The sequence below is a fragment of the Arvicanthis niloticus genome, chromosome 28, assembly GCF_011762505.2.
Source record: "Arvicanthis niloticus isolate mArvNil1 chromosome 28, mArvNil1.pat.X, whole genome shotgun sequence".
In the NCBI taxonomy this organism is placed as follows: domain Eukaryota; kingdom Metazoa; phylum Chordata; class Mammalia; order Rodentia; family Muridae; genus Arvicanthis; species Arvicanthis niloticus.
Genome location: NC_133436.1, coordinates 6,633,298 through 6,661,251, shown reverse-complemented (window position 1 = coordinate 6,661,251; position 27,954 = coordinate 6,633,298). Strand labels below are relative to the sequence as shown.

The following is a 27,954-nucleotide window of genomic DNA, read 5'->3' as shown; positions in this document are numbered from 1 at the left end:
CAAAGATGATACTGATTCAAATGAATAGGAAACATGGAAGTACTGGGATGTTTTCTAATGGGCTATATTCTCTATGGCTCGAAATTGAAGAAAAACCTTCCTAATAATAATTCAAACTTCAGAATCCATAAATGACTGTCATTTTCAACGGCATAACAATGGCTGCATTAGCAAAAGAAAAACGAGATGTTCCTTCCACATACAAATGACTATGCCCCACCCCAAATAAAGGACCTGAGAAAGAAAGCCAATGATTCATAGTGAAAATTTGCATAGCATATAAAAATATAATTCACAGGAGAGAGTGTACAAATGGCTTTCAAACCTGCCTTTGAAAGCTGGTTTTGTGCACAGAAAGAGAAACAGCAGTTAAAGCCGCACTGAAATGCCATTTCACCTCTGATATTGTTAAGAGTCAACCTATGGTAGCATTCCTTCTGGATAAACAATAGAAACACGAATACTGGTTTGTTGCTTATAGGGCTATAACTTGATATCCTCTCTGTGACGCACCACCTGGGAAAATATCATAATGGCATGTGTATTTGAGAATATGTGTGTGTGTGTGTGTGTGTTTGTGTGTGTATATGGTGGGTGTATGTGTGTGCCATTTTCAACAGTATATATGTATATACTGTCAAAAATATATGCTGTCATATATACACATATATGTTGTCAAAAATGTATGGTGTCATAAATATGTATATATGTGTATAATATATATATATATATATATATATATATGAGTTTTTTATTTTCTTTCTTTTTTATTGGATATTAAATTTACATTTCAGGTTTTATCCCCTTACCCCATTCCCCCCACCACCCAGAAACCCTCTATCCCATCCCCTTTCCTCCTGATTCTATGAGGGTGTGTCCCCATCTACCCCACACACCCACCTCCCCACCCTTGAATTCCCCCACACTCAGCCTCCAGCCTTCATAGGACCAAGGATCTCCTCTCCCACCTATGACAAACAAGGTCATCCTACCCTACATATGCAGATGGAGTCTTGGGTCCCTCCCTATGTGCTCCCAGGCTTGTGGTTTAGACCCTGGGGAGCTCTGGTTGGTTGGTATTGTTGCTCTCTTCATGGGGCCACAAACCCTTTCAGCTCCTTCAGTCTTCTCTCTAACTCTTCCATTGAAAACCCCTTGAACAGATAAATGGTTAGCTGTGAGCATCTGCCTCTGAATATGTCAGACTCTGGCAGACCTCTAAGGAGACAACTATATCAGGCTCTTGTCAGCATGCATTTCCTGCCATCCACAAAAGTGTCTACCTTTGGTAACTGCACATGGGATGGATACCGAGGGAGAATGGTCTCCAGATGGCCCCTCCTTCAGTTTCTGTCCCACACTTTGTCTCCATATTTGCTCCCTTGAGTATTTTGTTACTCCTCCTAAGTAGGACCGAGGCATCCACACTTGGTCTTCCTTCTTCATGAGCTTCATGTGGTCTGTGAGTTGAATCTAGGCTATTTCAAGCTTTTGAGCTAATATCCACTTATCAGTGAGCAAATACCATGTATGTTCTTTTGTGATTGGGTTACCTCACTCAAGATGATATTTTCTAGTTCCATCTATTTACCTAAGAATTTCTCAAATTCATTATTTTTAATAGCTGAGTAATATTCCATTGTGTAAATGTACCACAATTTTTGTATCCATTCATCTGTTGAAGGACATCTGGGTTCTTTCCAGGTTCTGGCTATTATAAATAAGGCTGCTATGAACATAGTGGAGCATATGTCCTTGTTATATGTTGGAGCATTTTCTGGGTATATGCCCAGGAGTGGTATAGCTGGATCCTCAGGTAATGCTATGTCCAATTTTTGAGGAACCACCAGACTGATTTCCAGAGTGGTTGTACCAGCTTGCAATCTCACAACAATAAAGGAGTGTTCCTCTTTCTCCACATCCTTGCCAGCATCTACTATCACCTGAGTTTTTGATCTTAGCCATTCTGACTGGTGTGAGGTGGTACCTCAGGGTTGTTTTGATTTACATTTCCCTGATGACTAAGGACGTTGAACATTTCTTAAGGTGCTTCTCAGCCATTTGAGTTTCCTCAGTTGAGAATTCTTTGTTTAGCTCTGTACCCCATTTTAAATAGGGTTATTTGGTTGTCTAAAGTCTAATTTCTTGAGTTCTTTGTACACATTGGATATTAGCCCTCTATCAGATGTAGGATTGGTAATGATCTTTTCCCAATCTGTTGGCTGCCATTTTGTCCTATTGACAATGCTCTTTGCCTTACAGAAACTCTGAAATTTTATGAGGTCCCATTTGTCTATTGTTGATCTTAGAACATAAACTATTGGTGGTCTTCTCAGGAAAATTTCCCTTGTGCCCATGTGTTCCTGGATTTCCCCCACTTTTTCTTCTATTAGTTTCAGTGTATCTGGTTTTATGTGAAGGTCCTTTATCCACTTGGACTTGAGCTTTGTACAGGGAGATAACAATGGATCAATTTGCATTCTTCTACATGTTGACCTCCAGTTGAACCAACACCATTTGCTGAAAATGCTGTCCTTTTTCCACTGGATGGTTTTAGCTCCTTTGTCAAAGATCAAGTGACCATAGGTGTGTGGGTTCTTCAGTTCTATTCTATTGATCTATTTGTCTCTGTTCCAAAATCATGCAATTTTTATCACTATTGCTCTGTAGTACAATTTGAGGTCAGGGATGGTGATTCCCCCAGAAGTTCTTTTATTGTTGAGAATAGTTTTTCCGCTATCCTTGGTTTTTGTTATTCCAAATGAACTTGCAAATGACTCTTTCTATCTCTATGAAGAAGTGACTTGGAATTTTGATGGGGATTGCATCGAATCTGTAGATTGCTTTTGGCAAGATGGCCATTTTTACTAAATTAATCCTGCCAATCCAGGAGCATGGGAGATCTTTCCATCTTCTGAGATCTTCATCGATTTCTTTCTTCAGAGACTTGAAGTTCTTGTCATACAGCTCTTTCACTTGCTTAGTTAGATTCACTCAAAGATATTTTATATTATTTGTGACTATTGTTAAGGGTGTCATTTCCCTAATTTCTTTCTCAGCCTGTTTATCCTTTGAGTAGAGGAAGACTACTGATTTGTTTGAGTTGATTTTATATCCAGCCCCTTTACTGAAGTTGTTTATCAGGTTTAGGAGTTCTCTGGTGGAAGTTTTAGGGTCACTTAAGTATACTATCATATCATCTGCAAATAGTGAAATTTTGACTTCTTCCTTTCTTATTTGTATCCCTTTGACTTACTTTTGTTGTCTAATTGCTCTAGCTAGGACTTCCAGTACTATGTTGAATAGGTAGGGTGAGAGTGGGCAGCCTTGTCTAGTCCCTGATCTTATGGGATTGCTTCAAGTTTCTCTCCATTTAGTTTGAGGTTGGCTACTGGCTTGCTGTATATTGCTTTTACTATGTTTAGGTATGGGCCTTGAATTCCTGATTTTTCCAAGACTTTTAACATGAAGGGATGTTGAATTTTGTCAAATGCTTTCTCAGCATCTAGTGAGATGATCATGTGGGTTTTTTTTCTTTGAGTTTATTTATGTAGTGGATTACATTGATGGATTTCGGAATATTGAGCCATCCCTACATTCCTGGGATAAAGCCTACTTGATCATGGTGGATGATTGTTTGATGTGTTCTTTGATTTGGTTTGTGAGAATTTTATTGAGTATTTTTGCATCAATATTTATAAGAAAGATTGGTCTGAAGTTCTCTTTATTTGGGTCTTTGTGAGGTTTGTGTATGAGTGTAATTGCAGCTTCATAGAACGAATTGGGTTCTGTTTTTATTCTGTGGAATAGTTTGAAGATAATTGGTATTAGGTCTTCCTGGAAGGTCTGATAGAATTCTTTTCTAAAACCATCTGGTCCTGAACTTTTTTTGGTGGGGAGACTTTAAATGACTGCTTCTATTTCTTTAGGGGTTATGGGACTGTTTCAATGATTTATCTGCTCCTGATTTAATTTTGGTACTTGGCACCTATCTAGAAACTCGGGTTCTTGGCGTCTGAATTCAGGTCTTCATACACTTATTGCTAGCACTTTATTCACTGAGCTGTCTCTCTAGCCTCATCAGTTTTAAGGCATTTTTGAAGCCTCCCTTTTCAGATCTCATTCTTTAATTTCAAGCTGCCCCCCCCAGTTCCCCCCCCATACCCAAAGGTCTGGTGAGTATTTGGGGTCAGTCTGGCACTAGTGATTGGTAGAAATTTGACAGTAGGCACATCTGAGCATAGGAGCTGTGCTTTCTGGGTGGCTGCTTTTTTCCCCCACATTATTTAAGTGCTAATGGTCTTTCATTTGTCTTGTGTCTGGGTCCTGCGGATGTCATTGCCATTATCTGAGACTGAACTTCTTGCCTTTACATCTTGTGGGCTTTCATTTCTCAGAGACCTTCTCCACTGGGAGTTTCTCATCAAGTTATCTGTTTCTACAGATGAAGGAAAGACACCTTGTCCCCATGCCACAAGGAAAGCAACCTTCAAGTTCCCTGGTCGCATGGACATTCTTGCTCAATTTCTTTCCCTTGCCATGATCTCCTGGTTCAGCACTCCAGTCTCAGCCAGGGTCTGATCCCTCTTGAGGTTGCCTATCACCACCCAGAGCCCTCCACTTACCTCAGTGATGGGATTTCATCCCCATCTCCAGGGTCTAAGCATTTCTGGAGCTCAGCTCATTTCCTAGCCTGTGTTACTAGCACATTCTGATTCATGTTTTAGATTTTTGGCAGTTGATGGTTTCATCTCAGTCTTGGCTGCCATCTTTCTGCCGCCGGCTCCTTTCTATGCCAGAGAGCACTTTTCATGTTAAAAACTTTCTAGTATCAAAAGGTATATACACAACATTACATGTTATGTTGCTTATTTAATATACCTAAAACATAGAATGGCTGAAATGGTTTTTAAGTTATTCAATAGGACTGTATCTATACACAGTTGAAGATGGGGCCCATCTATGTAGAGTGTTTTATACATACCATCTACAGACAGTGCCTAACACTTGTAGAATTTGTAAGGCTTCCTGCAACAATTCAGTGGCTGCCTCTGGGTGTTTTAGAAATATCATAGTAAGTACATATGAGTCCATAATTCATTCAGAGCTAATTATGCCTTTATACATCAATTTATAATTCTAAGCAGTGTCTTCAGGAATCATTACATGTGTTGTGATAGCAGATATTTTCTGTCTTTCATCAGCTGATTGATGCATCCATGAGGAAAATGCGATGGTCTCTGGTTGGGATGTTCCAGAAGTTGTATGCACTGTGCTTTTTGCCATTCAGTGTGGTATCATTGCCTGGAACATTTGTTGTGGGGATAAAGCACTGTATTGACATACTGAGGGAGATAGAGCTGTACTGCTCTTAGCAAAGGTCACTAGAAGACCAAGAGACCAAGCACTGTGATCCTTACAAAGTCTCCATAAATTCAAAAGAAGAGTCTATGTGTAAGAACACTTCCATCTCTGGGGTTAATATTTAAAGGGTTACTAACCAATGTGGTACCTGTGTCCAACACAGCCCATGTCTATGTCCAAGTCCACAGAATTTCTTCTGCCTCTGGATTCCATAGACCCTCATTAGAAGATTATCAAATTTCAAACTACCATTTATGGAGATTCTTGAAGAATACACATTATATTAAGCACTAAACTAGTCGCCTTATGATCAGAAACTACAAAGCTGGAACAATAAAAAACCATTTTAAAAAGTAAATGAGCCAACAAGTATAGACATGTAGAAGTACTCTACAGCACAGCATCATGGTGTGAGACTGTAGCCTAGAAACAAGGGATCTCATCATTCACCTCCTTAAAGACTTAAGCCAAACATAGTCTCAACATCTAGATTTTTACAATGCAGACCTGGTCATTGCCAACATGGACATATTGTAGGGTGGTTCCAACTAAAGGTTCTGTGGAAAAGAAGTACTTCCAGCTGTAAAGTCCCAAATACACAGGCCAGTGTCAGAACTCAACATGACTTCTAGTGAACTGCAGGTTAAGTATTAAGTGGTCCATTTTGGTTGTCTATTAAGGTACAAAAATATTGTCATGAAATATTGAAGTGCATAAGATATGAATAAACATTGTATCCCCACAGATAGAACAAAAGCATTTTATTTAAGAGCTAAAGTTGTAGAATATGTAAATGTACAAGGATGCTTACACACTAGCTCCTTCTGGCCAACATAAAACTCTAGAGCCTCTGGGTCCCTGACCATAGCCCAGCCTTGGGTGAACACAGGTCTTTATCGCTCATCACTCTTTCTTGGCTGACTGGATATCTGAGGCCCTTACAACAAGGGACCAGGGGTCAGAGTTAAAATGCAGGGCCCAGCAAGATAGCTCAACAGGTAAAGGTGCTCGAGGACCTGGATTTAATCCCTGGGACCACCATGATGGTTGGTGAGAGCTGATCCCTGAAAGACATCTTCTAATCTTCACCAGCACACCATGGCATGCCCCCACATGGTGAATACATAATAAAAAATGAGAGAGAGAGAGATGAGAGAGAGAGAGAGAGAGAGAGAGAGAGAGAGAGAGAGAGAATTTAAAGCCTGCCATGTGATGCATGCCCTCCTTGGCAGTGACAAGCTTGCTGAACAACAGAGCTCAAGAGTTTTAATGGCTTATAATAGGTGTAGTGAAAATCACAGAAGGGGTAGATGGTGACAGAGAGGCCTCACTGAGCTGATGTCTAAGCTAAAGGATGTGGTGTCAGAGAGCTATTGGTGCAAGAGAAGTGTCCTATGGACTGAGATGTCTCCACTCCACTCTCATCCAACATGCATAGGTGCTAAGCCCAGTGCACCTGGAATTAGAGCTGGGCCTAGATGGAGATGAGAGAAGTCAAGGGAGTCCAGAAGCATGAGTGTCTGTCTGAGAGGGGCAAAGACACAGAGCTCACTTTCTACATGCGCAGAATGGCCCTGTGGGAGTAGGCGGGATATACTCCCCAGCGTATGAGAGAGCCTCCAGCCTTGCATTTCCTAATGCTGCATTTTCCAGCATCTATAATTGTGGGAAAATCAATGTCTAAGGGGTGTGTGTGTGTGTGTGTGTGTGTGTGTGTACAAATAAGCATGGTTGCACAAGACAGAAGTTGATATAAGGTATCTCCCACCTTGGTTTTTGTGACAGAAACTCTCACTAAACCTGATTCATCCATTGTCAACAAGCCCTGGGAATCCCCTTGTCTCTGTCATTTTAGGGCTGAGATTACAGTTGCACACTGCCACATCTGGCTTTTCGTGGGGATTCAAGGACTTCGTCATGCTTGCCAGGTGTTGTCTCCACAGTCCCAAGTGCCTGTTTTGAGTGTCCAGCCACTAGGATTTTCTTCTGGCAACCTGAGCTATAGGAACATGCATCCAAGGAAAGTGTCCAAGTGGGGAGGGGCGGAGGCAGGAGAGTCTCCAGAGCACTGCACATACTGGAGAGGGGAATGTGATATGAACATATCCAAAGCACAGGTCAGGGAGACCCTGTGGGACTTTGATCAGGAGCAGTGGAAGTCTGGCCCCCAAAGGAATGGGAGGGGCTTGCCATTTGGGGTGTGGTGAAGGAGGTTCAGGGAAGGGGTAAGTTCATGGGGCTACCTATATTGTACTAATTCCATCTGAGTGGGATAAGAGGATTAGATAAAAGGAATCACTGGTGGCCTTGATCAAAGAAATCAGGGAATCAGGGGGAAAGTGGGTAAAGAGAGAGCGTGAAACTAGAGAGCTACAGGACTCACCCTAGAGGGTTCTTTTGAAATACTTTACTGTGGAAATGGTCCTATTGCTTCTAGGAGGAATTTAAGAGAAAAGGGAATGGAAGAGGGGAGCATAGGAAAGAAGAAAAGATACAGGGAAGGAGAGAGAGAGGGAGGGAGAAAAGAAAGGAGGGATGGAGGAAAAGGAGGACAAAAGGAAAAGTCAAAAGTCAGATAAAATATTATTAAAACCCATGTGTATGAAGCTCTCTGTGCTAAGTAGACCCCAACAGGTCTTAGCAAAGCCTAGGCAAATTCAACAACAGAAAACAATATTATCCTCCTAACATAGACCCCTAGAAGACATGCAAGCAGAAAGTAACATATGGATGATGTCACCTTGTATCTATTGGACAGCCCAGACAACACTTATAGAAGTTTGTGTTGTCAACAGGCAATGTCAAGTTGTCACAGATCAGATGTGCACTGATGGCAGATGTGCTGGGTAACAAACAGGCCAGGGAGGGAACTCTTCACAGACTTCAGTGACAAACCATGGCTGTAGTCAGGGACAAGGGGTGGCCCCAACTTTGTCAATCTTATCACCCAGGCTTTCAGCACGTTTCCCTGTCTTAGACTGCTACCTCATTTCTCATTTATTTTATAAATTTTCTTTACACTGCTCTTGAAAACGGAGTCATGTAGGTAATCAATGCCTGTCACTTAAAGAAATATTGTAACATGGAAGAGGGAAAGCAAATCCTGTCCTAAGTCTCGAAACATAAGTCAGAAAGCAGATGTGAGGAAGGGAGTAGAGGACTCACTTTAACCACGTCCATTAAAGTGATGTTAGTAGTAGACCTCAGTCGATTGCACTGGTTAAAGAATAGGAAGACACAGGACAAGAGACAATTAATTCTCCAGGTTATAGCAGTGCAGATTCTCATTGTGCTCAACCACAGAGCCTGAGGGCAGTGCACCATCTCAGATCCAGGTGGCTCCAGCTTGAGAGACAGACACATCTCTGTTCCTCAAGAAGCAGCCAAGGGGAGACTGGCTTGTGTGCCGAAATATCCATCAAAAATCGGGTTCTCGTGTTGTCTTGGTGACACCAGCATTAGACTGTCACCTATGTGCCAGGAAACATGTGGCTATAATTGCCTTATTGGTCAGCTACATCATACTAAATTCACATGTATCCCCTATTAGGTTCCTGATAGAAACATGCCTACCAATGTCAACTGCTTCAAGCTTTCTTTCCATTTTGTTCTTACCCATGTGTTTCCAATGTTCCTATATTGAATCCTGATCTGAACATTCAAGATCAAACTTGACCCAAATGGTAAGCAAGCAAGCAAGTAAACAAACAAACAAACAAAATATCCTAACAAAATCAACGATTTGCTAATATGCCCCCAGTGTAGGTGATATGTGACCAAGATACTTGTCTCAATGTTGACATTTGAAAGTTGAGAATGTGCCCTCGTTGCTCAGAAATCAGAGGCATCCAGCACACCTTCAGGTGACTGGGTGCAAGGGTCAGTCACACCTCCCTGAAGGACTGAGTCATCTTCCTCCCCACAGCAGGGGCCAGCGCTGCACCACCACCCCACGGTTGTTTTCACAAGCTGCTTCTTCTCTCTCCTTCCAGGTAGAAATTGAGAAGCTGGACTACCATCATTACCTGCCTCTGTTTTTTGATGGGCTTTGTGAAATGACGTTTCCCTATGAGTTTTTTGCTCGGCAAGGAATCCACGACATGCTGGAACACGGAGGGAACAAGATTCTACCTGTCATTCCTCAGCTCATTATCCCGATAAAAAGTAAGTGAACAGGAAAAAAAAAAAAAAAAAGCCTGTCTGTGTCTCAAAGCAGGACTGCATTTGACAACTTACTAATTAAGCAGTAAAACAAAGCAGACCAAGATGATCCCAAGGCTTTGTGCGGGGTTTTTATAAATTGACTTAGGAGGCCAGACATTTGAAATCTCGGGAAATATTTCTCATCACTAATACTACACCATGACTTAAACACAAACAAACTAAAGCAGTGAAAATCACACTAATTTGAGATACAACGTGGTCCCGACACGGTGTTCAGACTAACTTGTCCATTCAGAGGTAAAGTGTGTGACCTTTTATATGTTCTGCAGCCAAACACCAACTAAATAGTACCTCTAAATACCATCTTAAAATTTTAAGTAGAAATACAGTTATTTTTTTTCCAAATATCTGTGAGATAATAAGAGTTATAACTCAGAAGGAGGTGGAGGGGGATCTGGAACACAGAAAATAGTTTCTTAGCACACGGAATCTTTAATCTACAGTGGGTTCCTGTGGTAACTCTTGGAAACAAGGACCAGTAGGGTTTGTTGTTATGTGATGAGGGCATGCTTCCTTTCTGAGTTTGCTCAGGCATGACTGCTTCCAGCTTGTCAAAGAGCAGAGCATTCTAAAGTTTTCTAAAGTTTTCCTGAGAGTTCTCCAGGCTCCAAACTAGGTTGTTGTTGGTTTTTTGTTTGTTGTTGTTTTTTTTATTGTTGTTGACATTGGTTGGTTTGCATCTGATCTTCTTACCTTCTGTGAAGCTAGTAACAGAGTCACCACAGGCCAGCCTGGTGTTCACCATCAAGACTTGGAGAGGAGAATCAGTCCTGACTCCTCATCAGTCACCACCAAACCCAGTGTGGTTTGCTATGGCTTTAACTGTCACCTCTAATTAAAATCAGGAGATCGGAGCCTCTGAGAACGCCACAAGGGATGGCGTTCTGCCATTTCCACACGATGAACTACCCCAGGCATTCCTACCTCCCAACTTTGGACCCACCTGCCCCATGGCTTGCACAGCGTAACTGGGATCTTGCCTCCTCTCCCTCCTTCGTGTGCTGTGCCATCTCCTATCCCTGCCAACTGCTTCCCAAAGACTGGAAGGCCCCTTCTTGGGCTTCTAGAGTTACAGGACCTACCTTAGTTGTCTGGGGTGTGTTCTGACAAAATGGTGTGACCAAAACGAAGACAAATGAGTTCGACACTGAGTCACTACCCAGAGCCTGGGTCACTTGGTTTGCTTACGGTCAGCTTTCACTGACTTGAAGGAAGGAAGCCTTGTTAAGTCAGCTTTCATTGACTTGAAGGAAGGAAACCTTGTTAAGATCTGGATCTTCGGCATTTGGCTCCCACCACTCTCCACACAGACTCCGCTCTAGAACTTTCTTTGCTAGCTTTGAACTCTTGGAGAGTTCACACTTCTACCAAATAATAGTCAAAGTGACCTCATGTGACAAGAACAAGTCCTTCAAATGAGCCCTGAGAAGGCAGCAGCCCTTCCCCTCATCCATCAGCCACCTGAAGGAGTCCTTACAAGGCCTTCAGGAACGAGACGAGGGTTGAGATCACTCGACCCCTTTCTGCTTGTGATTTTCTCTCCCCACTGGGCTACTTAAAGATGTCCACTTGTAGTTGAAGTAAGCCATTTTTTAAAGGATGATAGAAAGTGTCACAGATAAACAAAAACAGGGACCAGAATGTTCTCGCCAGGAACCATCTGCCCTTTTCTCCTACACCAATGAGAAGAACAGAAGAACATCAGAGCCCAGGTCATTGTCCCACTCCTTAAAATACTGTGCTCTAGGATGGATACCTCCTTGGGAGCTTTCTACGGTCCCAATACTGCAGAGCAGACAGTTCCTATGCAATATTTTGATTACTTTCTACAATTAAATCAGACCATACCAGAGAGTGGTGACCCTAGGTGAAGGGACTGTCAGTCTATTTGATCTGTGTTTGAAGACATGTAAATAAACTGAGGGAGCAGAACATTATGAAGACAGAATTGACGGCATCCACACACCAGAGGCCATCATCTGCTGATAAGCAGAAACATTACTAAGAACTTGGTAACACAACTTATCAGGGGAAAACTGACCAAGTGAGACTTGATAGCATAAGGTTCCAGTAGCCAAGAGAATCTGTTCTTGGTGCCAGCCGTAGCATGGCAGTCCAGGATGATGTCACCAAATACCCATTGTCATCCTGTTACCGGAAGCCAAATATTTCTCAGGGAAAAATGCTGGTTCCCTATGCAGCATCATGCAAGTTTCAGCCCTCAGTGGGAAATGCCATGTGCATAAAATACCTCTTCCAGGTGGAATTCTGGAATGAGGCTAATTGATCTAGAAACAGGCTGATGCACATAATTGCATAACATGTAACAGCTGTGTGTGCCTTGTTTTTAAACCATACTGTTAGTATAATTGTGATTTTTATCCAGGGGCAAAAATTAACCTTACCATCACCAGCTAGCGGTCCTAATTACTATCTATGAAGGCAGAGCAACATGGATTTACTCATTGTGAGGAAGAGACAGAATCGGTGCCTCTGTGCATCCCCAGAGTCTAAATCCCAGAGTCTGGGATTTAGTTCTTAAAAGTTACAAAATTGATGATCCTGAAATGAAACATAGATGCACTTATCAGGTCTAGTATTTATTTCCAAACTACAAAAAAGTAAAAATATAATAAAAATATTCTCTCTCTCTCTCTCTCTCTCTCTCTCTCTCTTCATCTACTTAGGACCTGAGCTTTATCAGGCTTTAAAGAAAAAACATCTCGTTTTGCAGTACCCAAATTAGCACCCACTACCTCTTCCATTGATATCATTTCATGGCAAAAGCATCTTTGCTCCTTTTTCTCAGTTTTCACTCTTGAATTATTCTGGGCTAGAAACTACAAAATAACCTAGTCCAAAATCCTCAGAGTGAGTAATGGAATGCCCTTGATAACACAGCTGGGGTCACAGCAGGAATTGCTAGAAACAATAGTAAGATGTTGTGTTGTGGGAAAGGATGAGAAAAGAAAAATTCTCTAGCAGTCTGACCTGGGAGTTATGGATTATTGTTTGATCTGGTTACGATGAGGAAACTTCATCCCTAACCTGCAGAGCAGCCACAGTGAGCATCTTGATTCTGCGCATGTCAAATTCAGAAGAGGGTTGAAAATGGAGCCAGGAGAAGGGAAAAAGGCTCCCACTCTGGCGGCAAACGGAAGAGCAGCACCACAGTGTGGAATGGGACACTGGGCAAAGTGCACACACACAGGCGCACACACATACACACACACATGTGCAGAGAGAGAGAGAGAGAGAGAGAGAGACAGACAGACAGACAGACAGACAGAGACAGAGAAGACCTGGGATGGTCAAAGGAAAAGAATATTGTGACACTGCGTATTGAAGCAGAAGAAACATAAACATGTAGCATTTTGTTTGAAATTCTAGTCATTATCGTGCACTTGCCCCACACCCCAGGCTCCTTCTCAGCCTTGGCCTAAAGAAGAGAAGTCACATGCAAATAAGCCAATTTGAATGTAGTAAGGGAAAGTCTCCAGAGAGTTGGAAACAAACCCTGCCAGCTGCACAAGCATAGGCTATGAAGAGGCACGTTGTAGAAAAGACAAGTCTACGAAACACAGAAGAGCAAAGAAAATTAACAGGGAAGGTGGGACCCAAATGGAACTTCATGTGAGTGCTGCCCAGAAAAATACTGAGACAACAAGAACAGAAACCCAAGGCAGAGGTGTGGCAAAGAAGGGTCCTGCGAGGAAAACCAGCCTTGACCCTGCAGTCAAAAAGCTCACAAGGTAAAAACAAAGTGAAGGAAACGAAGCCTTCTCAAAGCACACGTGCCAAAGAAAGAAGTGCAGGGAGGATGGATTGAAGGAAGGAAGAAGACAGAAAGAAGAAAGAGAAAGAAAAACGGATAGAGAAAGGAAGGAGGAGAACAAAAAAAGAATCCTTCAAACATCTGTACAGGGGAAGTGCAGAACTTCAAGGAATAAGCTGACTAGAGCTCACACTTCACAGCAGAAGCCCAGGCTGCAAAGGGAGAAGAAATGAGAACATCCTGGGCGCCGTGTGCTCCCAGGTGTGAACACAGGGAGGATGCCCCTACCCTGGGATTCCCAAAGAGGGATCTCAAGGTCTGCAAACCTCAGGACCAGGAGTCACCACTCCTAAGAGCTCTGTGCAAGTATTTAGCGAGAGTTTCACAACTATACAAAATGACGTGATAATTTTGTGGTGGTTGAAAATCCAGGAAAACTGGAGCCTAAGCTTTCCAAGTCAACAAATAAGACAAAGAAGGACCGAGGCACTAACGCACGCAATAAAGATGATGAACAGTACATCAGCTGGGAGAATGAACTTTCCAATCTGCTCACAAAGGACAAAATACAATCTGAACATAAACTCTACTGAACAAAATATTACCTAAACATGAAGAAAAGACATTTTTAAAAGCACAACCGCTTAGCTTATTTTATTTTTAGAAAAGTAAATTCTGGAGCCGGAGAGATGGCTCATTGGATAAAATGCTTACCAGGAACATGTGAGGACCTAAGTTAAACCCCTAGAAGCCCTGGAGAGGCTCGCACAGTGGTTCATGTCTGCAATCCCAACACCCCTGTGCTGGGATGAGAGACAGTGACAGGAGAATCCCTGGTAGCTTAAGAGCCATGGCAAACACAGTGGAACAGCAAAATGAAGAGGCTCTGACACAAACAAGGTAGAAGACAAGGGCAGGACACCTAAGGTTGCCCTGTGACCTTCAAATGCACTGTATGGAATACACACACCCAAGTTCACATACGGGAATGCACATACACATGTACACACAAACACACATAATACACAACATTTTAAAAAATAAAATTTAATATTCAGAGGTTTCAAGGATATAAGAAATATGGGTTTATGTTGATGAGCATAGTCTCAATAAAAATTTGATCTTCATGACTCTCTGTGCATTGAAAACTGAAGAGCAATCAGCTGCTTAACCTGATGCCTCCTATCTCTGGAGGAAGACTAGACCAGAAACCCCTTCCCCAGAAGAGGTAAGATGCTTGTCAGTCCTCCAGTGTCTCCTCTCTGACTTTCAGATCTAGAGTCTCTATCAAGCAGAAGAGATTGGGAAACCTTGGACAGTGTAGACATGGAGGGACCAGAGATGCCAGAATTCTATCAAGCTGCCAGGCTGCAGCAAAGCCAGCATGGCAGAAAGGAAGCTTATGTGCCCAAACACAACCATGAAAGCCTGGTGCAGGACAGACAACAGGTGCAGAGTGAATTGTGGGAAGTAAATGAAGGCTAAGTCTCAACATTCTACTTAAGGAATGGAGAGATTCCACTTTATCCATGATATGAATGATTGCATAAATACATAGACACTCCGAGTAGCCATGCATGAGTGCAACAGATGGTACAGCACATGATATGCAGGGGGAGGCTGTCAAGGCTGTGTGCAAAAAGAGAAAGGAACACAAGGCACCTTTTGTGCCCACAGAGAAATCGAGAAGGGATTATTGTATTACAACAGAAAAGTTTTTTTTTTCTTCAGGAGCATGTGAGGGAGACTCACTCTATTAGAAGCTTGTGGTCCCATACACTGATAAGAATTTACCTTTCTCCTATAAACATACCTTTATTCCATCCTGCTTTACAGTGCACTTATGTCAATTTGCATTAAACGAGCAATCCATTTTTATACTTCATTAGTCACTGCCAGTTACTTACTACACTAGTTAAATTTGCAGTATAACTTATCCTGCTAGATAACTTATGTTGGCTTTCTTTTTACCTGCTTGATTTCAGTCTTTCATAAATCTCCTTATGTATCTAAAGACCTAGTAAGAGGATGTTGTTTTCCAAGTGTTTAGAATATGAGATGGCCCACTGGTTTTATTTCTGGAGTCAGTAATGCTTTGACCTCCATCCTGTCACCCTGGCCAGGACCATGTGTCCCCTGACCTGCCAAGTGCTCTGGCATCTTGCGTGAGAACTCGTTCCTCGACCGTGTGCTTCCCCACTGCTACAGTAGAGCATGCCTTCCAGTAACTTCCTGAAGATTCAGGAAGAGTGTGTCTTAGTTCTTAGAAATCGAAAAGTCCGCAAAACTTGATTATTAGTTTTCTAGTGTTGAGGATGATTTTTGTTTGGAAATCTGAGGTCACATTTCTGTGACTTGCCAAGCTATGTCTTTAAAATGTTATAGTTTGCCAGGCATTGTGGCACACACCTTTAATCTCAGCACTCAAGAGGCAGAGGCAGGCTGATCATTGTGAATTTGAGGCCAGCCTGGTCTACTCAGATGGATTCCAGGACAGCCAGGACTATGCAGAGAGACCCTGATTCCAAAAATTAATTAATTAACTAATTAATTAATTAAACAAATTTTAAAAATTAGAATTCGAACTTCATTTGCCTGACATTTCTCTACCAGTCTCTCAATCTTCTTGTTATTTCTGGAGATTAGAATTTCATGTTGATGTGTTTTGGTTCTTTTTCCATTCATTTCACTGGGAAAATCTGAACTGAGAGACACACATCTCGGTGGTGGACATTCACCAGGCATTGTTGCGTCAATGACTTCTCTGTTTTCTTTTCCTGCCTCAGAACTCCCAAGCAGTGCCTTGTGCACCACAAGCTGGTGTCCCCTAAACTCTCTGCTCTTTGCTGCTGTGTCCATCTCTGCCTCATAGTTCTACTTCCTGAACATTTTCCTGGACTTTATCTCCCAAGCTTAAAACATTTTATACCAGCCATTATTTTTTTTTAGACCTGTTTATGTATTTATTTAATGTACATGAGGACACTGTCACTGTCTTCAGGCACACCATAAGAGGGCATCAGATCAGATTTGCAGATAGTTGTGAGCCACCATGTGGTTGCTGGAATTGAACTCAGGACCTCTGGAAGAGCGCCAGTGCTCTTAACCGCTTAGCCACCTCTCCAGCCCCATATCAGTCATTCTTAACTTTTACTTTTTTCTGCTATTCTTTTAATTAGGGTCTTGTTCCTTTATGAATATAGTGTGTTAGTCTCTCATCTCTCAGTGCAGATTTACCTTATTTTTTGTTGTTGTTCTTGCAGGGCATTTTGTAGAGAGAGGGAATAGTACCTCGTGCCCTCTGACATAAACCTCTGTTCCTTTGTTAGCTTTGTTAAGTTGAGCAAGTTAACATGTTAGTTACAAGCAGACCAGAATCTGATTCCTAGATGAGATTTTGGCTGAACCATGCAGCTGCCACAACCCAAAGCAAACTACACTTCTTTGAGTGACACCAGTCCCTCACCTGTAAAGTGCTGCTGCCAGGATTTCAAGGTAAAGGTCTGCTCAAGTTTGAGGCTAGCCTACACTACACAAGAGCCTGTCTCAGAACAAAAACAAAATCAGACAAAAAGTTAGAAATTGTCATTTTTGTCAGTATCCCTGGAAGATGAAAAGAAAATCTGTCCTCATGAAATAAACCTTAAAATACATCCGTTCTACCAACTGTATAGATATGAGTAAGATCATTTACATACTATTCTTTTTTAATATGTAGGGATTGATGTGTGCATGTGTTGTGCATGTATGTGAATGTGCTCATATGCACATAGAAGCCTGTGTTCACTCAGGTTTGTGGAGCCCCATAAACCATCTCAGTTGAACCAAGAGTTCCTGAGTAAGACTAGACTAGCTATATAATGTGCTCCAGCAATCCCCTGCCTCTGCTTCCCAAGAGCTAGAATTACAGGTGTAACATCACACCCACTTGGCTTATGCTGCAAGTGCTTCATTTATAAAGCATCTCCGAGGCCCCCATATTGCTTTCTTCTTCATGAACAGCTAAGAAAAGAATTGAGAAAATTACATAAATGTCTCTCACTGTAGCACCAACGCCCAGGACTGCTCACAGTCTGCAAGTCCTCACTGGGCTTTTCTGGAATTATATCAGCCAATCATTCCAATAGCCCTGAGAGTTGGCCACCTTGTTTCCAAGAGCCATTAAAAAAAAAAAAAAATTAATACAGGAGCAGGGCTTTGGAGGCCATGTAGTGCTGAGGCCCGTGAGCTGGTGACAGCAGACACAGAATTAGAAAAGAGCCAAGCAAGTCACAGGTCAATGGAGGCAGCCAGTGAGAAGGTGACAAACTTGCTGCCACACCCTGGGAACCCAGAGACATCACCGAGGTGGCTGGGAAGCATATACTTACTGATAGGGCACTGATAAGACACAACCGCTTAGCTTATTTTATTTTTAGAAAAGTAAATTCTGGAGCCGGAGAGATGGCTCATTGGATAAAATGCTTACCAGGAACATGTGAGGACCAAAGTTAAACCCCTGGGGAGGCTCGCACAGTGGTGCATGTCTGCAATCCCAGTGCCCCTGTGCTGGGATAAGAGACGGTGACAGGAGAATCCCTGGAAGCTTAAGAGCCATGGCAAACACAGTGGAACAGCAAAATGAAGAGGCTCTGACACAAACAAGGTAGAAGACAAGGGCAGGACACCTAAGGTTGCCCTGTGACCTTCAGGGTTGGCGGCGGAGCTCCAACTCAGTCATGTAAGATGGGAGGTGGTTCCATGTCACACGATTCCAAAATGCTGGTGCCAGAACATGAACCACACCTGGGCCTTGGTGCTGTGTGTACAGCTACAGGTCACCATTGTCTCAGTGTACACAAGGCATCCACTGAGTCAGCCATATTCTGAGCCTGAGACAAGACTCAGAGAATGCACCAAGGATGGAAGGAAATAATATAAAACACACTGAAGGATCAAAATGTAAGTTGTGCAAGAAATCAATCTTTAAAATGATAGCTGAAACATTTCTATTTTGAAATTAGGATACATGTTTGTAAACAATCACGAGCCAAGTAAGAAATAATAATTAATTATACATTAGAGCGCACGTTAGCTACACAATAACGGAAATGTTGCAATAAAATCATAAGCATTCACAAGAATATTGCCAGAAATTAGATTCAAATAATATGCTTTTTGTACAGTGTGGCAAGTCATTAATTTAGAAAAAATATATAGCCTGAAATATAAAGCACATTAAATAATATCAAAGCAAGTGGCCATCTTAATCTGCTATAGGACACCATAAGACACCAACAGAAGAATGAATTCTAAGCAATATCAAGAAAATTGAGACTGAGCAGATCAAAGCTCAAATGTTTCTTGATATCTTGAAATTATCAGAAGGAGCCCTTTATAGTTTTAAAGACAAAGAGTATGATTCTTTGATTATGATAAAGAAAATCTTATTAATCGGAATACAATAGCAACCAGTCCCCTAAGCCCTAGGGCGTAACACAGTAAGTGACTTAAAGCAAGGAAATGCACCTTCCTAGGGGTTAGTGAGGGGGAGGCAGTTCCTATACTGAAGTCACTCAGGAACCCACCTGATGGACATTGCTGGTCACACACCCAAGAAAGCAAGGGAGCCTCCCATAGAGAATATAACAATTAGTCTCTTCATCCTGCAAACAATGCCTCTCACTTCTAGTCACTGCTCACCAGCCAGACTCAGTGCAGGGCTTGTCCCACCTCAGCAGGGCTCCAGAATCCAAACCTGCCCTAGACATTATGCATAGCATGTTTCAGGACCTCTGTATCCTTTCATGTTCCATAGAAGACTGTCACTTCTAGTCCTGGTGGACAGTTAACCCCTGAGACGCAGGCTCCCAGCTTCGCCTCCCTGTGGTGGACACAGTGAAGTTCCTTTCATCTGGCTGCTTTCATCTTCTGGCTTGTGCTCACCATCTGGCCCACAGGGATCTCCTCCCTGTGTGATTCTTAGAAGTCTACTAGGGTGGGGTTTGCATGCAGATTTCTCACACACCCCTGCTACAAATCACTTCCTTCTAAACCACTTCTCTATTTTCCCTAAACCCCTCCCCCTCCATGATGCCTCAAATCATGACTCCCTATTGTTGTAAATATATATATATATATATATATATATATATATATATATATATATATATATACCAGCCACCAGTCAAGCCGATTGTCTAAGCTGTGGCGGCTCTGCCTAGCTCAACAGAGGCCACGTGCGTGCTGCAGCTAGAAATGTCCAGCCAGAGACACCAGCCCTGCCACCCATGAGACGCTAGCGTGGAAGATGGCTCTGCCAATCTTCCACGCTGTCTCTGCAAGGCTGGGCAGTGCCCGGACCATCCCGCCAACCACAGGGGCTCGGTACAGATGAGACTCTAATACTTAGATTATCTAAAGGTTTATATATTTAGTAATGATCAATAACAAGATACCCTTACAATCAGAGATGTAATCCAATACCCAACCTAGATATACCAACTACCATTGACTGCTACAGACAAGCGAACATCAGCCTCCATGTCCACTTTTCTCCTTCTCCGTCTCTCTCTTAGCTCCTCCTCTTCCTCTCTTTACTCCTCCCACCTTAGCTCCTCCTACAACTCCCTGATGCTCTCTTCCACCGAGACCATTACACCTTAACTCTGAGACAAAAGCTTTCATCTCCCAGCCCTCTCAGGGTATGCTTCCCAGCCACCTTGGTGATGTCTCTGGGCTCCCAGGGTGTGGCAGCAAGTTTGTCACCTTCTCACTGGCTGCCTCCATTGACTTGTGACTTGCTTGGCTCTTTTCTAATTCTGTGTCTGCTGTCACCAGCTCACGGGCCTCAGCACTACATGGCCTCCAAAGCCCTGCTCCTGTATTAACTTTTTTTTATGGCCCTTTACAGTCCTTCCCCCAGCCCCAGTCCTGTCTCCACCCTTCACTCTCTCTCCAGCAGAACTCTGTAGCATATGTCACTTGGAATATAATGTTAAACAGTACTCTGTCCCCACAGCATCTAATGGGCTGGCTAGTGCACAAGAAATGCATCAAATATTTCCAAAATCAATTTAATGACGTATATAACTGTTCTCTTTATCAAAATGTATATAAGACACTATTTTTAAAAATATGATGTGGCCATTTGGATCTGCTAATGTGCTGGGCCCTGTGTAAAAAGTGCCTTGTAGAGATGCCTATCCTGCAACCCCAATTAAAGACTAATTCTATGATGCTTCCTGCCATCAGAAGACGTTGTGAGAGTAAGTGTCTGTTTATCTAAGTCTCCCGGTGAGATATTGCTGTTTACGACCAGCAGCGTGCATTTGTGAGATGACCTGCTGGAGGAGAGGCAACCCTGGCTGCACCAACTTATAGAAACAACGGCAATCTCCGTGTGGAAGGGTCACAAAACAGTGCCCTCGTTAGGACACGTCTAATGAGCTGAGGTCACCTGGCTGACTGCACCAGCCAAGGGTCCATGCCCAGCTGTCTCCAGTTGCTGTGGTTAAGTAGAAAAGAACACAGTGACTTCTGGCTCAAGAAGCTTGAGTACTAACACTCAAAAAAAAAAAAATTCTCCTGGAATAATATCCAATGGATGAACGGAAAGAAAAGGGGACCAATGTGAAGGAATAAAATGTGTCACAAAGCAAGAGCCTGTGGTGACAAGTCTTTTTAATTAGCAGGCACGCTTGCATGCATTACCCTTTTAACGATCTGATCATTTCACTCGTTTCAAAATTTGACAAGTACATTATTTTGAAATTGATAATAAACTGCAAAAAATAGTTTTAATTTGAGAAGAACAATTAAACCTTTTATGCTGGAAATTCAGAAAAGAGGTAAATTACTTGGGTTTATTTTGATTACAAGATACTAAAAAGGAAACATGACTCAAACTGTCTTCATAAAGTTTGCTCAGTAGCTCCCATGACTTAAAATTCACTGCAGACATTTTTGCTGTGGCGGCTCAATATTGTCACTCTCTGCTCTGGTATGTGAAGATCATCCAAAAGCTAGCTAGCTCCATCCTGATGTCAGCATATCCCAAGTAGATCCAAGGACTCTGCTCACCTTCCGACCTGTAAGAAAAACCAAGTGCTGGTATCTCTGTATTTCCAGAGAAATTAGACGTTTGCAACATGCCCAGAGGTTTTAGAGCTGTGACCAAGAGAAAGGGGGCTTACCTACCCAGGTAGCCTACAGCATGTCACCCACACATAGTAAGGATGAGAAAAAGAAGAGATGGCTTTCCAAACTCTGTTCTACATTTCCTGGTTATCCAATTCAGCAGAGCAATCTTGCCTCTTCCAATACACTTTGAAGGGAGACATGGCTTTGTGCCATGAGAAGAAGTGGCCTGGCTGAGATCTAGGGTTTGTCTGATGCTACAGCAAGCTCAGCCCATACTGACCCATTTGAACAGCAATTGAAAATCTGCACCTATCAAGGGAAGAGAGACCCAGAATCTTACAATTTAGAACATTTTTCCTCCACTGGGAGACTCCATCTTGTGAGTTGTCAGTAACCTAACACTAAAGACTGCCTTCCCTTGTTGCCTTCTTCAGAACAAACAAGGCACATTAATTAGCAAAGCCATGGCTTTAGACCCATGTTCTAGTGCCAGAGTAATGCTCCACCCCGTCAAGGTCAGGAGGAGAGTTCTCATCCTTTCTAGAGGAGGAAAGTAGTAGGAATCTTGGAGAGCTTTGATGAGTTGAGCTCCCAGGAAATCAGCCACACATGAGCTCTCCCCGCCAGCCACACGGGCTGTGGAATCTCACCGTCAGACACAGTTCCATCACCATGCTTAACCCAGCCATGTTGTCTTCTCCCTTTTATCTTAACAGAACTATAACAGAAAATCTTGTGTCACCGTGTGACTCTACTGATGGCAGTGGTGTCCCATTGAAGGCACGGTGCTGTCAGTCCAAGGCAGAGGGTGATGGCAACCTCCAAGACATTGATGGTGATGGCGTACGTGTTCACCTTCCAAAACCAAAGATCCTTCTGGTCATGTCATGAGGTCAAGTCCCATGTGAACAAGGACACCAAAGATGTAACGTAAACGCATAGCAGCAAGAAGGGTGACAGAAACAGAGATGACAACTAACAATACCAGAAAATCATGATAGAACCAGAGAGAAGGTGCCAGAAACAGCCAGGGACACCTGCAAGCTTATGTCTCACATAAGCCTGTTCATGCTCAGCATTGGGACACGACACCTTATTGTCACAATGGGGACAGCAGTGTTTCCCAGCATATTGGGTCATTTCTGTGGCAAAATTAACTAGTGCATTTAAAGAGCATGTGACATGAATATGATAATGCCACCATCCTCCTCTGCCTTAATTTTGACATCTTTAAGTCACCCAATCTAAAGCCTCATATAGGCAGCAGGCAGCCATGACATCATTCCAAAGCAGATGCAGATTCAAGTTGTACCCGTTCTTAGTTACGCTATATTGTGTTTAAAAAACAAAAACAAAAACAAAAAAAAACAAAACAAACAAACAAAAAAAAAAAACAGCATGTTTTCGAGTGCTTTGCCTGGAAAGACTCCATTTTACAGGTAAGATTCAACTCCACTTTGAGTAAGAATGCCTTAGTCACCATGGCTTATCCCTTAGGACCAAGCCAGCTGTTTAGGACTTAGGACACATGAATAGAGCTGTCTGGTACCACCCACAAGGCACCACCTGTTAAGTAATGCATTCTTAAGGATAAACATGCCATATGGATTTATCAAAGTAAATGGAGACTGTATGAGATCATAGGTATGCTGAAACTGTATCTTGGAAACTGGGCCTGCAAACTCACTGAGCACAGCAGAGTAAGGAAAGGACCTATTAGCTTCACCTGGATACCTAACAAGGCTGTGGTGAGGGCCTCTACAGATCTGTCACCTGACTACCCAGTGTGGGCATCAATGCAACCAACCATCAGAGAAGTGCCAATCATCCCATAGGCTTCAGCTCAGCTTGATTCCTCACTGTTGATGCAGCCCACTCAAAAGACTCCCTGACTATCTGCCCATTCGTCCATTCACCCATCTGGACGTACACCTGTCTGTCCACCACTAAGTTCATCTGGACCCAGTCCTGTCCGTTACCTCTGATGACCCTGCAGCTCACTTCTGCATCCTGATTCCTCAGAGCTTACCCAAAACTGCGACCTCACAACTTGCCCCTCTGGCAGCATCTCCAGCAGACTCCCAGCAGGGTTACTTATCTTACTCCCACATGGACTCTCTTGCCTCTTGGTGGGGGCTCCATGAGGCTTCCTGAACTCTCTAAAGTGGCCTCCTTACGCTTTTGCGGCCATTCTATAACCTGTGACTGTTTTTGCTGTGTGGTCTAAGAGTTAGTACCGCTGCCAGTGAAACCAGTGTACCTTGTGAGTATATTAAAATGCCAATAAAGTCTGGCAGTGGAAAAACATAAACATTTGTATGTGTCTGAAATAGCAAGCTACCTTGCTTTCTGAAAAACACCATGAGCTTTGTCTCTGTCACTGTGACTTATTCTGTAAGAACAAACCACTGATACCTAGGACCCAGTATGGTGAATGCTTCCTGCTTAGTCTATGTTAGAATCAGGTCACTGGCATTTTTAATGATCTCCTCATTGCCTAGGCCCAGTGTGCACCAGGCCATGGAACAATAACCTCATGACTGAGGGGATGCCAGGGGAGAAAGGAGCGCAGTTATTAGAAGTGCGGACTTTGGACTCATATGAAAATCCGTCTCGCATTACTGAGCTCTGTAGTGTTGGGCTATTTAACTCTTTCACCATTCCCAGGAGATTAGAAATACCATTGTCTAGAGGAGTCATGATATTGTGTAAAGAGAACATTACTGGGAAATAAAGTGTGTGTGGTGTGTGTGTGTGTGTGTGTGTGTGTGTTCCTTAGTTTTCTTATCTTAGCATATTCTTAACTAACGGTCACCAAAATAGATGATAGGTTTCTATTCAATAAGATGCATTCAATCCACAAAAGATTATCTCGACGGAACTGAAGTAGCTCTAGCGCAGACCTCTGGCATATCCCACCCAGAAAAGGCTGATGCCAAAACCTCAGTGCATGCTACTAGAGTAAGTTATCCAAGCAGGCAGGAATAAGAAGAAAAGAAAACAGGAAATCATAACTCTCGATCCCTCTTATACCCTTTTGGGTTTTGTTGATAGTATTGTTTGTTTGTTTGTTTGTTTGTATATAAATGCAGGGTCTCACATATCCCAGACTAGCCTGGAACTTTCTGTATAGCTCAGGATCACCTTGAACTCTGTCCTCCTGTCTCCACCTCTAGTGCAGTATCACATGCAGTTTCTGTGGTGCTGGGGAGATCCCTGGGCTCCGGGCATGCCAAGCACACTCTCTGTCAGTTGAGCCATGCTCCAGCCTTCCATCTCTATGTCTTAACAACTAGAACATCCAGATAGTTGTGGTCATATGTCTTGCTAAACCACCCTGGTCACAGGCCCCTTTGTGAGAAAATGTAGAATATGGTATGTTAGCTTGGTTAGCCTTCTTCCAGTGAGTGAGTTCAAGTTACTCTTAACTGCTGCTGTCTTCCTATATGATCCAAATTGCTTGCCCAGATAATCACTCCTAAAATTATACCAGAAATTGCTATGAGGCTTAGAAGTGTGTGCTCTTCCTGTCCTTCTTTTAGGAAAGGCTGGGCTTCTATATCTTAGAAATTGTTCTGTCTGCCCACCTTCTATTTCATGTGCATCCCAGAATTTTCTACTTTTCATAAGTCTTTTGTGTATTCTTGATGGCCATGAAAGCTGTGGCAAATTTAATGACCCTTTCTCAACTATGTAGGGAATGTACTAGTGCCTCTTAGCAGCAATATCCACTTGATACAAAAGATGATCATTTGATTCTACTCTGAAAATGCCAGCAAGGCTAACTCCTTCCTTTGGCATCATATGGTATCCCCCTCCTTCAAGGTGAACTGAGTGGGCATCTAGGTACAGAGGGGCAAGCTGCCGTAAGAGAAGAGCTCTGCGTTGCCAGTGCCAGCACTCTCTGTGGAAGCCCATGCTCAGCTGCCATCATTGTACCAGGCACTGAGTGTATGCAATTCCCAAAGAACAAAAGGCGTGTATGGGAGACAGGAATTCTTATGGTTCCTCCCACTCACCTGGAGTCTCCTGAGGGTGAAACTCAAACATGCTGCTGACTGCATCTTTGAGCATGTCAGTAACTGATGCTTTTAAAACAAATCTGTTTAAACAAATAGAAGCACTTATAAGAACAATAAAATACTTAACACAAAGAAAGTCCACATGCTCAATTACATTAATGGTCCTAAAACAATTCAAAAAATTAAAATAAATAAATAAATATACTAAAATAACTTTTCATCCTGTGTATATAGTCTCTTCTCCTTTAACAACCTGATGGTCTTGGAATGTTTTGATTATTTTCAATCATAAGCAGTACTGGTTTCAGCAGGCCTTCATAACTGAACACACACCTTCATACTTGGAATGTTTTGATTATTTTCAATCATAAGCAGTACTGGTTTCAGCAGGCCTTCATAACTGAACACACACCTTCATACTTAGGCTAAAGGCCCATGCAGGTGAAGTGCTGGGCTTCGTATCACATGCATTTGTATGGCTCTGAGAAGTGCTGCCCTGCAGGAGGGCTGCACCTATCTATGCTGTAGCATCTGTTAAAGTCTCTCTTTCTCCAAACTTGTTTCTTCTCTGAATGATAATATTTGAACGACTATTTTTTTTGTAATATGCTATCCCAAAGTTATTTTGATTACCAGTGAATCTGAACATTCTAGAATATTAGCTGCTCACTTGTGTATCTTAACCTCTATATTATCTGCTTACACTCTTAGACAATCTTGATAGGTTCTTTAACTATATTATGGTGGCTATTTGTCGGCTACAGACATTAACATTTATGGCACCTGTCAAAAGTATTTCTAGACTTCATGTTTGGGTTTTATTTTGTTTGGTGTTTCTAACTTTAAACAGAGACGATCCACTGGGGATGTTCCTGTGCGTTCTCATTCCGCAGTAGCAAATCATATCTAATAGTAGGAAATGCTCTCACTTCACAAAATTCATAGCAATAATGGATTTTTAGGCTTAAGAAAATTGTACGCAGGGCTTATAACCATCTAAGATGAATAAATCTTACCACTTTGGCTTCAAATTGTTTTTCCTTATTCTCCAGCAATTTCTCCATATCTGTAAGCTCCAGCCTGTTGATTATACTTGAAGGCAGTAAGCAGTACAATAGAAATCCAATTTCCTGAATAGAAAGGCTTTATAATGTCAGTAGACTCTTCCTGTTAGACCTTTCAAAACCTTAAATCTTGAGTTCAAAGTTCTCACTTACAACTTGACAACAGCTGCAGAATACACATGTCTCCTTAAGCCGCAGAATCACACTCTCTTTATATCTGTTAACATGCTGCTTCAAAGGAAGAGACCTTTGATTCCCGTTCCCCATCCCCCAGTCATATTTCTTTAATTCTGCTGGGAACGGAAGAACAAAAAGGCTTCCGGCTTGATGTGAAGAGTCAATACCTCAAGGAGGAGGAACAAGAATGCACGAATGGAAATGGGCAGGATAAAAAACAAATTCCTCTTGGAGCTGGGAAGGTGATGTTGTGAGAGCATGAGTTTGATCCCTAAGGCTCATATGAAAACTCAGGAGTGCTGGTGCCCTAGCGATCCCAGCGCTGGGGAGGTGGGGGCCGACAGGTGCTGAGGTTTACTCACTGGGTAGCCTAGCCTACTCAGCGAGCTCCAGAACAAAGATATTGTCTCAGAGCATCAGGTGACCACGTCTGAGTTATAACACCCAACATGTGGCCCCTGCACACACATGTACATATGTGCACATGCATCCGCATGCATACATGTACCCACATGGACACACACACACACACACACGAAGTTAAAGAAAAAAGTCCCTTTTAATGAGGCTAAGAGTATTTTTATACTATACCATAGTTTTCTCTCACAGCCGCTGTGAAGACTCTTTTTCTCATTTCCCAGAAAAGACACAGCATTCCCTTTTATGTGACATTCAGAGGACAGGTCAGGCACTGTGGTTGTGGATCACTGTCAATAATATTCCAATAATGATTATCACAACCATGCTAATTCAGTCAAGGTTGCAATACAGTTGTGTTCTAGTATCTATGTTTGTTATTTTGTTGAGAGATTGAGAACAGAGTATTAATATCCTGGAGAGGATACTCTGAGTGACCAAGTGGCTATACATATAACTCCAGTTGGAAAATTAAGGTACAATTGTTTATATATATTTAACATCAATATGGTATACATGGCAAGTCTCATCCCTGGCATTGGGTATAGATGTGCACACACAAGGCTATCTTATTGCAGTCTTTGTAAAGCACACATAATGGAAAGACTCATTCAAGCGCCATAACAGCCACCAAAACGGCCACATTCCGCCATTTGTCTCTCATGGGGTTTTCTGCCTTTGACATTAAAGTGGTTTGTTGTTGTATTTTCCTAAAAGAAAAAAGACTGGACATTTATACGTGACTGTGTGTCCCTTGTAGGAATGTGATAGGAGGGAGAGAAGAATGGGC

At 42.5% G+C, this 27,954-nt stretch overlaps 1 protein-coding gene across 1 annotated transcript in view; it reads left to right on the top strand.

The window, feature by feature from the left end:
- The window catches only part of Pacrg (parkin coregulated), a 420,696-nt gene that overhangs the window by 233,851 nt on the left and 158,891 nt on the right, over positions 1-27,954 (top strand). Inside the window, exon 3 of the mRNA XM_076926641.1 lies at positions 9,357-9,528. Within this exon, the coding sequence (XP_076782756.1) occupies positions 9,357-9,528 (172 nt within the window). The remainder of the gene's footprint in view (positions 1-9,356; positions 9,529-27,954) is intronic.